Below are 12,242 nucleotides of genomic sequence, written 5' to 3' on the forward strand. Positions count from 1 at the left end.
GCCTGCATGTAATGAGGCTTTATTAGCACATTTGGACCGAGATATCTATCACCAGCCTAATTGCTGAAAAGAACATAAAACAGCCCATTGGTAGCAAGAACTTGAAAATAGTAAGCCTATATTACCTGATCCCTCGACTTTTACAGAAATCGAGCAATGAGCCGAAGAAAGCCCATCTGAAATGCTGGTCGCTGTTTGCTATTTAATTTACAAATGCTAAGACAAGAGTTTATTGCAGAGAGTGATTCTTGACTTACACTTAGCGTGGCCGAAACATCAATGCAAACTCAACTTCCTGAATAAATCTCTCTTTTCTTTTTCCTTCGCCATCCTTTTGAAAATTTACGATTACAAGGGCATGTATGAATTACAAGTACGTGTAAACTAATAATACATAAGGCTCAACCTTTGATGCGCCTCAATGCAAGGTAAGCTAGCAACCTATATCCTACAAACATTAGAAGCAAGATTCCCACACTCAGTTTCGGGCTAATTTGCCCTGCGATGTCTTGATCAATAAACTTGCAGCTAACTCTATTACTTCCATGGTGCGGGCAACCCAACAACGAGGAAATTTTGTTGCCTTGGCTGTATTGGACGTTAACAAACAGCTTGTAGCTGTAATATGTAGTAGAGACGTACTTGATCCATGCCATGCATGCTGGCACCTTATGCACGTAGTATCCTCCTGTTAGAACAAATGCTAGCATTGTGACAGTAACAATGGTTGAAGCCTGTTTGGCATCCATGATTACTGCTCCAAATGCAAGGCCGAGCCCCTGAGAGACGAGCACGTAGCCGAGAAGAACCACCAATGTCAAAAGAAATGCCACCAAATCAGGTTTCAATCCAGCCATCCAGTATGTCACGATAAGGAAAACCGTAGGAAGGATGAGCTCCATTGGGAGATCCCCAATAATCCGCGCCATAAAATAGGAAGAGAGAGTGTACATACCGGAAGCACGCTCTTTCATAAAGATGGCACGTTCTTGGGGAAAGGCAAATACTGCATTAAACGATGGCAAGACACCCCAAAATATGGAAATGAAGAAGAGGAGACCGAGGCGGTCTTGTATGTCTCGATAATCCGAATGCCACCACATTAAACCTGCCAAGATGGAAGCAGTAATTACTTGGAAGACTCTGAGGGTGTTGAAAGATTCATACTTTCTTTCTTTAAGCCCTCTTTGAAGTAGAATCCTGAATTGATAGAACCAAGTAGAGAGGTCAACGCTGCAGCTACTCGTGTGTTGTTTGCAGGAATGGCTCCCAATCAAATGCGAGTCCCTTTCTGAAACAGTGGTGATCTCCATACAAGCATCTCTTACTTTTGGAGCCAACAGGGTATTGTAAGAAGCAATCAGGCTTTGTTTTATGTTTGGTGTCTCTCTTTCGCATACACCATCAAGTTTACACACACCTGAAACATATACAAGGAAATTTAGGATATACTCAATAAGTAATATTCATTTCACTAGTCTTTTTTTTTTAATGAACCAAAAACACAAACCATCTTGCCTTGGGATACATTGATAGTGAAAAAATCCCTTTGTAAGTTTTTGGTATTCAGTACATATAGGCAGGCACTCATTTACATTCTACAAGAAGCACTTAAAATCTTGGCTATATTCGCTAGGAATTCTGTTTCCATACAGTGCACCGACACTACTAGTCATCAAGTACTTATTTGGACCTTATCTTAGAAGAAGAAAACCATTTGGTAAAAATAAACATTATACAATAAGCATGAAAGTTTGGTTAAAATAAAATAAAGAGGATTAAATGTGTATGCATGATGATCAGCCAAACGAACTTTGAAAACTAATGCAACATAAACATCATAATGATGACGATGATTATAGAATCCATTAAATTAGCCACAGCCACAAAGACATGCATGCATAAAAGGAAAAAAGAAATCTTGAGAGAAGGGTAATAAAACAACATTAAGGAATTAGTAGGAACGCACCTCCCATTATGAAATGATTTTAACGGTTATAAATTAGTAATTGATGTAGGAGTTAGTGACATGTAGTAGCAAGAAATGAGTAACATAGGCAAAGGCAAAGGCAAGATAGATTTAAAGCTGTCCAGTGTTGGTGGTAAAGGTGGTACTCCACTCAGGTTGGTGCCTGCCCTGGCCACTACGTTTGTTGGGTCACCACTTACTGCAAAAGTTTCCCATTTCCTTTATGTTTTCAAATCTAAATTCCCCACTTTTACCACTCTTTTTTTTTTTTTTTTGGGGGGTGTTATGTAAGATGGCTGTGAAGGGAATAAAGCCTCAAGGTCAAGGAAATAAACTACATCAGAAACAGTGGAGGTTAATAATAAGAACCAAAGTCATATTTGGACGAGTGTGAAGCTTGGCTTATTAGCCAGAAATCACCTAGCAAGTAGGAAGGACATGAGAGGACTGATTGAACCTATGTGGATCCGGGGAAATATTCACCGTCCAACATATTCACTGCTTACTATGACACTGATTAACATGTAGATAAAAACGACTACTAATGTCAAATCCTTTGAAGATATAAATTAATTGCATTAGAATAGAGATGGGATACGAGGATCCAATGTCTGGGGTAACTGATTAATGTTTATTCCGTCGAGAGAATTAAATAAGAATCTATTGACAGCAGCTATGAGGCAGGAGTAATCGATGCACCACCACCTTCCAAGTGCTCTCTCTTTATACTTATATACATAATAAGATGGTTTGTAACGCTATCAATGCCGTCATCACTCATCTACCTTACAATCATAGTGTCCAAGAAAATGTATAATTATTATCGATAATATAAAAAGCAAAAGGGAAATTAAATTAAATTTAATAAGTTCCTGGCTCTACCCATGGAAACGCACTTCATCTACATTATTTGTGAGTAGACTTTGTGGACTAGTGACGTACCCCACCATTCATTTGGTTTTCTATATTTGATGCGGAAAAGAATAAAAACAACAACAATAATAATATAATTATGCACTATAGCTATCTATGGTCCAAACTCCAAAACTTCAACTTAACAAGCATTTTCAATATTTCTTTTCCAAGCTGTGGAGTTAACCTCTCCAATTAGATGATTCACATGACCACCAATCTAACTTTCTTAGGATAACACGTTTTAGGGCATAGCTGGTTGCTGGCCTGCCTTTTCCTACGACATGCCATTAAATTTGACCAATTACTAAATGAAACAAATGTTAATAATCTAAACCAAGCTTTTTGCAGTTATTCATATACCCCTACTTTTGCTTTCTCCTTTGTTTTTCAAGTCATCCACCAACTTGCCATATTGATTAATATATTAAAGGATCAAAGCTGCACTCCAATCCAAGTAAGTGGACAATAATACCTCCAATTAATACAACGTAGGGTGTGTTCCATAAAGCTTTGAAAACTTTCATTGCATTGAGAAAAAATTTAACTTTTAATTTAAATAAATAAATAATTTTATATATTACTAACATATTTTTCATGCTCATTTTATAATCCATGAAGAGGGTTCGTAGTTACCCTTTCAAACCTAAGTTATTTCTCTCCTCCTAATAATGTAATGTATTTTACTATCTAAGACTTATTGTATTTTTTATAAATCATTCAAAGAAGTTCAACTAATCAAATTAATTTTTCAACAAAAATTTTAAATAGGATAATTAAATAGATAACTACTGGTGATTTTGTGCTATAAAATTTCATTTAAAGTAAATTATATCTTTACTTTTGTTAAAGAATTGAAATTATTGTATTTAAATATTATATTAATAAGGTGAAATTATGAAATAAATAATTTTAAAAATCTATTATCAAACAATATAATTATATTACAAAACTTCAAATTTATTAATATAACAAATAGTTTTATTTTAAAAATTCAGTACTTATACTAAATAAATATTTTTATTTATCAAGAAACAACTTAGATAAAACATCACCATCTAACTCGTACTAATTTTGCCCCAGTAATAAATACTTGGTACTCTATCACTATTATGACACTGCCCTAGGCACAAACAATACATATATTCTTTTGGGAATAGCACATGTATAATTTTTTTATGAGCTACAATGTATATCACCAACTCAAATAATGAGGTTAACAATATAATTATGGGTCTTTAAGTGTTATGATAAGATAAGGTAGGGCTGTAATATGATTCAAAGGTATGAGGAAATGTGGCTACCCAAGTCCTTCCAAGTTGCATACAAGTCAACTCGACTGCCCATCGAGCAGTCAGTAGTAGCTAGATAGCTTTATGCTAAATCATTTCCAATCCAGATAGATATGTGATGGCTTATGTAAAATAATCACACGGTCCCATACGGATATGACTAATGGGGCATGGGGTCCCTCCCTCCCACCACTCTTGCTGTAATCAATTCTACTACTGTCAACCTAACTAATTCACCTATTCCCAAAAGGAATATATATAAACATTTACCTTTCTTGCACAGTAGGTACCAAAGTTGACCCAGAATTTTTGTGGGTCTTAAGCAATGTATAAAGTGACGCAGAGAGTTGGCTTTAAGATGCTTTATGATAAAAAAATATGGCAGATTTCTTGGGGGTGGGGGATGGGGCAGCATTGGAAAAAGAAGAAGAAGAAAAGAACATACATACAATATTAAAAAGGGAACAAGCAATACCAAAAAGACAAGCTGCTACAAGAAGGAAAAAGGGGAACAAAAGAGAGTGAAAATGTCGTCTCTAGATCATGAATATCTGACGCGTGTACTTATAAAGGGAAATTATTATATTTTTCCTCTCAAATCAATGTATCTCAATCCCACTTTATCCACACTATATATATAGATATAGTTACGTAAAGCAAAAACAAAAGACTAAACAACTTAAACTACCCTTACCCTTTTTCCATATTTTACTTTCGCATGACTAAAAGACTAATATTATATACACGACCTATAGCCATTTGCCAAGTGCCATTATCTACCAACACTACTATAGAAAATTCATCACTTATTTGCCAAATTTCATTTGAAAATAGGGAAATTCTAAGCACTTGTTTTAGAGAGAGAAAAAAAAAACCATATTCCACAACTATAAGATGGTGTGGCAGAAATAATTAATGAAAACGTCGTAGGCCACATGTATATGGTACTTTTCTTTTAAATACTATGGCCCAAAAGGAATGAGAGTAGAAGGGTTAAAAAAAGGGTCTGATGACTGTGATGAATGCGTATGGCAGGCAGAAAAGAAAATTAAAAAGGAATGGCGAACTAATTAACGAAGGCACAGAGGATGACGCAGCATATGCATGCCACATGATCTTGTCTTAATGATGAGAGGAAAACACAAGTTTATGGTTTATCACTGTGGAGAGTGGACCAACTGACCAAACTTCCGTTTGGGAAATTCATTGGATTATGAAAACAAGTTGAAAACTATGTCTCACTGCCCCCTTTCATAATTAGCCCCAAAGAAAAGTCTGTTTTTCTGTAGTAAACATCAAAGAAAAAACCAAGAGCAGAGAACCTAGACTTTGGTACCGAGTTGTTAACTCAGCTCAGATGAACAAAAACACAAGTTAAAGCTTACGTACCGTTAGCGAGATCAAGGAGGAAATCCGCAGGATTCATAGGAAAAGACGGCGAGAATCCAAGCGACTCAAAATAAGCCATGGCTTCACTTCCCTTCCCAAAATACATGCTCCTTCCTTCACTCAAAACCAACACCGAGTCAAACATCTGATAAACTCGGCTTGAAGGTTGGTGCATGGATGTAACTATGGTTTTTCCCTTTTGGGCCAACGACCCCAACGTCGAAACCAACCGGAAAGCCGCTGTCGAGTCCAAACCCGACGTTGGTTCATCAAGAATCAACAGACTAGGGTTTATAAGCATTTCATGAGCTATACTCACTCTTTTTCGCTCTCCACCGGAAATCCCGCGTATGAAACTGTTCCCGATAATTGTATTTTCACATTTGGATAGCCCCAACTCGGATAAAACCATTTCAGCCACTGAAATCTTGTCTTTTTTGGTCAATGTTTTGGGCAACCTTAAGAGGGAGCAAAACACGAGTGTTTCACGAACTGTTAAGTGAGGGTAAAGAACATCATCTTGGGTGACGAATCCGGTGCGTTTGGCTATTTGTTTGGTGGATTTTTTGTTGTTAGCAAGGATAGTTCCAGAAAAGGCACGGCTTTGTTGTTGGTGCCTCCCAGCTAAGGCATTGAGGAGTGTAGATTTGCCGCTGCCTGAAGGGCCAAGGATGGCCAAGATTTCCCCTGGTGAAACCACGCCCGTGATATTTTTCAAGATAGTTTTCTCTTGGATGGTTGATATCTGATCAGAAGGTGTGGATCCATGGGTGAGCATGCGTTTAATGCTCCGACCTCGAGTGTTGGTTTGCTGTATCTTCACCTTGTAACACACGTCGATGAACTGCATGAACAAGCAAATTTTAAAATAATATTGAAATTAGGTCAAGGGTTTAGGTCAAAATGAAACCAGTGTTGACTGAAGTCGCAGAGGATTTGTTTATGAGATTGGGGTCCTTTTAGTAATTACCTTGAGAGTGATAGGATAAGAAGAAGACATTAAAGAAGGGAGGTGGTCACGCAAATCTCGAGTTGGACCGTCCCTATTGGGAGTTTCTAGTTGAAGTCCTACACCACCAAAGCCCGGCATTATTTACCCTTTTCCCTTTTAATTTTCTTAGTTGTGGGGGAGGAAAGTGTGTGTGGAAGAAAGAAAGGAAGGAAAGAAGTGGGGAGGATCTGGGGAGAGAGAGGCAGAGAGGGCGGGGTGTATTTATTTAGGGAAAAGGGAGAGTGGGTGCCACGTCAAAGGGAAATGCCCACAGACAAAAATGCAACGTGGCGGAAGGATGCGCCAGTTGTCAGCTTGTGAAGGCTGTTCATGGAAGGTGCGGTATATATTAAGCGCCACCCTTTTCTTCCCCCCGGCTCCCCTCCCAAATATCTGTTTTCTCTTTCATACCTAAGAGAGAGACAATGAAAGTATACATTGGAATGTGAAGGGATTTGCTGCAATTCGACTCAAAACTTCATTCAAATTTAATTTAATGACTGACCGACTGAGTGGAGAGATGCAATTATTACGTCTACCTTGAAAAATTAATTCAACCATATTAATTAATAATATTCTTTTTAATTAAAAGGGTAAGTTTTTGTGTTAGTTTCAATTTTATGTTCCATTTACAATGATGTATACCCAAACATTAGTTTTATATGGATTGAAATTAGAGGTGATCATGCGCCAGGTCGGGCCGGGCCTATACAAATTTTTAGGTCCGTCTATTAGGTTCGCCGGCCCGCCCTACTGAAATATGGGTTTAAAATTTTACCCAAGCCCAAATTTCAAAATAAAATTACTAAGTTCGAGTTTCTCGGCTGGCCCGTTTATATTAATTTTTTTATTTCATTAAATAAAAAATTTAAAAATATAATAAATCAAATATATTTAAAAACATAAAACAAATATTAAAACAAATAAAATAATACTAAAACAATTCTTAAAACAATACACAAATTAATAATATAATAAAAATAGTTATATTAAAATTTAAAATAATTAAAAATAAAATAAAAATATATATTAATATATAATTGGTCGGCCTGCCCAGCAAAAAACTCTTACCCGAGGTCTCATTGCTTTCTAAACAGCCTCGTTTTTTTTGCCCAAGCCTATTTTTTCGCCTATATTTTTACCCAAACCTCCCATTTTTCTAAGGGCCTTGAACTGGCCAGCCATCAAACCATGATCAGCTCTAATTGAAATATCTTTTACCTAAATTTTATGAGCCATAATGGTCTGGATTTCGGTGAATTTATGATGAATAAAACTAAATAAGGATGAAATCAAAGTGTTCAGATCTTTTTGTTTGGAAGATCATACCATGACGAGTGATTAATATCGAGGAAATCTCATCCATTAATGAAGCTAATTGATACCTATGTGGGAAAGTTACTGTAATCGACTGTAACATTACTTATATGTATGCATAACTTGTAATAGGTTAGAGGATGTATTAAGTGAGCATTTTATTTGTTCAAATAGGAATTGTTTTTTTAGTGTAATATTGTTAGTAAACTAAATTGAGTCACTTAGTTTACAATGTTTTAGAAGAGAGTGATCCTGCGTAGAGTATAGCAGTAACGTTGTTACTTGGTGAGTGAATAAGACTTAAATCACAACTTGTACTTGTTAAAGTATAGTATATTGACTCTTTGAGTAAGGCCTGTAGATGTAGGAAGTAATGATATTAAATGATAATTGTTGTAATTAAATTACTCTACATATCTTTGTATATGTCATTTTTGTTTATGTGATCAATTATGTAACACCTAGTTTTGGCGGGTCTTGAGTTAGGCAAGTAACCCGAAAATAGTTTGAGTGGCAAAGTCCTATCCTTCCAATAGATGCTTTCGGCATATAGGTCGAACGTATAGTTGACCCTAGGGTATTATGCAAGGATTGTTTTCTGAATGTGGTAAGTTGTAAGGAAAAAAAAGATTGGTAAGCATGATGAGGATTTGTGGGTAACTTAGGTTATCGCAAAAGGTATTGTACACCCAGTTTATTGGGATATCAAGTTAGTTATGTACTAATGAGGTAGTTTGGATGGAATGAAGGGTTGGACCAGAATTATAAAATATTGAATTTTTATATACAGTTGTAAACTATTTTTATTAAGGTAGTCTTAGAAGTTTAAGACATGTGTCAGGTTCCAATAAGGGGTTAGGTTATTTATATAGATACTCAGTTTACAAAAGAAAGTTTTTCTTCTTTCTTTCTTAATAAGTATTGTTACTTAAATCTTAAAGAATTTAAAATATTACTCTCTCCTACAAGCTGGAATTGTAGATCTGGATCTTCATTAGTTATTACTCCATGACGAGGCAAGATTTATGACTTTGCTTGTTGGATCTAGTAGATCAGTTAGATAAAGATATAAGACCTGGATTTTTAACATTAGAAATAACGAAAAAGAAAGGTATATGAATATATCTTTATAAATTTTCATGTTCTGTAGCAATAGCTACTGCTGATTTGCGTGGGGGAAATTTGGATTTGGAGTTTTGAACTACTGTAGGTGAGAATTAGGTGAGTCCCTATATTGACTCTTGCATGTATATGAGATATCTCTGTAGATACCGAAATTAGAAAAGTATAAATATGATGGTCATACAACTATACGAACAAATGTTAAGGATATGATGCATATTATGGTATGGAATCTGAGAAGTAGGTTTGATCATATATGTGTTTCTTAGATATATGCTATAAGTATGCTCTGTTAAGAGTAAGCTGTGGAGTTAAAGATGAATGTGAATTGCATCAGTGCACTAAGGTCTGTGTCTGTTCACTGCAGTGGAGTCTAAAGGGGTTCGTCAGGACTAAAAATATGACCTCTTATATGAATATTGAAGGAAAAAACCCATGGTCACTGCACCTTCTGAAAGGAACTAAAAGACAGTAAATACATGGGGTTCTTTGTGTGTCCCAAGACAATGATGGACAAACCTCACATAATGTGAGTTTAGGCAAATCTATATCGTAAACACGTTAGGAAAGGAAATCTTCTGCGGCGTATCATAAAGGGGTAGCCTCTGTAGGAAACCCTGCAATGATAGCTTATGTGGCGCAATTTGAAAGGAACGCCTTTGTGGTGAACCATGAAAGGATAACCTCTATGGCGAACCCTGCAATGAAACCTTTGTGGCGAAAAATGAAAGGAATGCCCTTGTAGCAAACTCCTTAAGGAACACTTTCGTGGCACACTTTTAAGAATCGTCCTTGTGGCGAACAATAAATCAATAGCCTGTGTGGTGAAGTCTGACGTGATAGCCTTTATGGCGAAATTCAAAAGTAGGGTGTTTGTGACGTATCCTAGTAAGGATCATAATGATGTGACTAAAGGAATGATCCTGTGGGGATTCTTTATTAAACTGCTTTAGTGCGTTAAACATGGCTTGTAAGTGTGATTAGAAATATTAGTAAGGCATAATGTCTCTATGGGCTACAATAAAGTGCTATATAAGACTGTGGTTCAAAATAAAAAATTGATGAGATATATAAGAAGTGATGGGTAGACATAAAAGAAGCATATTTTGAATAAGGATTTTTTTAACTGTATATCAGAAGGAATGTACCTATTGTGTATAGGTGATCAAACATGGATTGTGGAACGACAACTTAAAGTTATGCATACAAGAGTGACAGTGATTCGATCGTATAGATCTTTATAAAGGAAACGGGTAAAAAATTATGAAAGATCAACTTGAAAGAGGTAAGTGACATATTGAAGATGTTGATAAGTAAGAGATGAGCTTTGAGCAAGATATAGTATCTGACTTGTAAATGAGAATAGAAATTGAGAGAGTATTCGCTAGTGACTAAGATGAAGGTTCAGAACGATATGATCATCCAAATAAGTAACCAGTTGAGATGTGCAGAAATGACACATGTAAATGATGTTTTCCTCACTAAGTTCTTACAAACTTATATGAGTGTGTGTTTTGTTACAAGCGAATTGATTTGAGTCTACACCAGGAGGGATGATGTCAGGGCTACGCCTAAGGAGGCGTATTCAAAATTTGAGTTGTCATTGAGAACCCTATAACTTGAGGTGCTTGTAATAGATTAGGATTCCAAATTAAACATCATTGTAGTTGTATTTACTCATTGTATTTACTTATGCATTTTAGTTTGGGATTTTTTCGTTAAGTAAATTGTCATTATTTCTAAATTTATAAGTAAATTAAGCTTGTGTCTGTATTTGTGTGGTAATACCCAAGATCTAGATTCGATTGATCGGATTGGGTTGAGGGTGTTACAACTCGAATCTGTAATTATTTGTGGTTTGTAATAATAGTTTAAATTTATGTCTGTATTTATGTAGTAACACCCTAGATTTAGATCTGGTGAATCGGATCGGATTGAGGGGATTGCAATCATTCTTGTGGTGATATCGTGCCTACATTGTTAATTTTGTTGATTGTATTTGTTGTGTTTTAAGTGACTGTGTTCGAGCATATCAACCATCCACTAGACCTATAGAAGATGATAATGATTAATTAAATAGGGGTGTTCATAGTTCGGTTAAAACTGAATTAACCGACCGAACCGATCTAATTTGATTAATCCATCGGTGGTTGAATTTAGTGTCGAAGATCGGTTAATAATTTTTTGAAATTTCGGTTATCGAATTAATTTGGTTTGAAATTAGATAATTAACCAAAGTAACGAAATAAATAATAAATAATATATTTTATATTAATTGAAATAAATAATATATAATATATATTTTAAACTATTAAAAAAAAAGAAAGTGAACATTAACAATGTATTTTTTTTATATGTTTTATACTTATTTTAACCAAAAGACAAAAACATATAACTTTTGGTTAATTCGGTTAACCGACAACCGAATTAACCAAAATATTTGGTTTGATTAATGTATTTGAAAAAAATTTCGATTCGATTAACGGTTAAAGATTTTTACATTTCTAGTAATTCGGTTCTATTAATAACTAAACCGACCACTTGAAAACCCTTAGAATTAAATGCGCTAGATATTGAGCTTGTTGCAACTGCACCTCTAGCTGTAGCTAAATTTGTGTCTTAAGAACCTATTGATGAATAGCCAGTAAAAGTTAGCGACGATGAAATCTATCTCGTGGATGGTTTAATTCAACCTTAGCCATCATCATGGATAAAGAAAAATAATTCAGTAGATGATGTCATTGGTAATCTTGATGAACGAGTCAAGACTAGAGAAAGCATCTCAGCCAAACTATTATGATATAGTCAGATTAGCATGTTACACTTCATCCATTGAGCCTATAAAGTTTGAGGAAGCCCTTGGAGGAATTCATACAATTGAACCTAAGGTAAAGATAACTTAGTTGCAACTGATTCTATGGCTAGAAGAAGGACCAGGGCAAATGTAACACCCCTAACCTGTCTCCATCGTCGGATTAAGGTTATGGAGCATTACTGTACAATCGGAAACATTTAACATCATAATATTTAAGTAAATTAAACATATCATATTTCATTCAATCACATGCATTTCGTCCCTAAATCGAGTCCTCGAGGCCTTAAAAATAACTTTGAGGCAATTCAGGACTAATTTGAAACAAAACAAAAAGTTTAGGAAAAAGTTGCATAAATTGGAAACAAGGGTCACACGGCCGTGTGACATCACCCCAGGTCGTGTAACTTTCGAACAAGGGACACACGACTGTGTCCC

General features: G+C 35.5%; 1 protein-coding gene across 1 annotated transcript; it reads right to left on the reverse strand.

Moving 5' to 3' along the window:
* Positions 1 to 292: 292 nt before the first annotated feature.
* Positions 293 to 6,998, reverse strand: LOC108454430 (ABC transporter G family member 25). The gene is made up of 4 exons (XM_053019477.1): positions 6,533 to 6,998; positions 5,563 to 6,406; positions 956 to 1,420; positions 293 to 779 (listed from the first exon to the last, which is right to left on the reverse strand). Exons 1-4 carry the CDS (start codon positions 6,650 to 6,652, stop codon positions 670 to 672), a joined length of 1,539 nt encoding a protein of 512 aa, XP_052875437.1. The 5' UTR covers positions 6,653 to 6,998; the 3' UTR covers positions 293 to 669.
* Between the last annotated feature and the right edge of the window lie 5,244 nt (positions 6,999 to 12,242).

This window comes from Gossypium arboreum, chromosome 9 (genome assembly GCF_025698485.1).
Source record: "Gossypium arboreum isolate Shixiya-1 chromosome 9, ASM2569848v2, whole genome shotgun sequence".
In the NCBI taxonomy this organism is placed as follows: Eukaryota; Viridiplantae; Streptophyta; class Magnoliopsida; order Malvales; family Malvaceae; genus Gossypium; species Gossypium arboreum.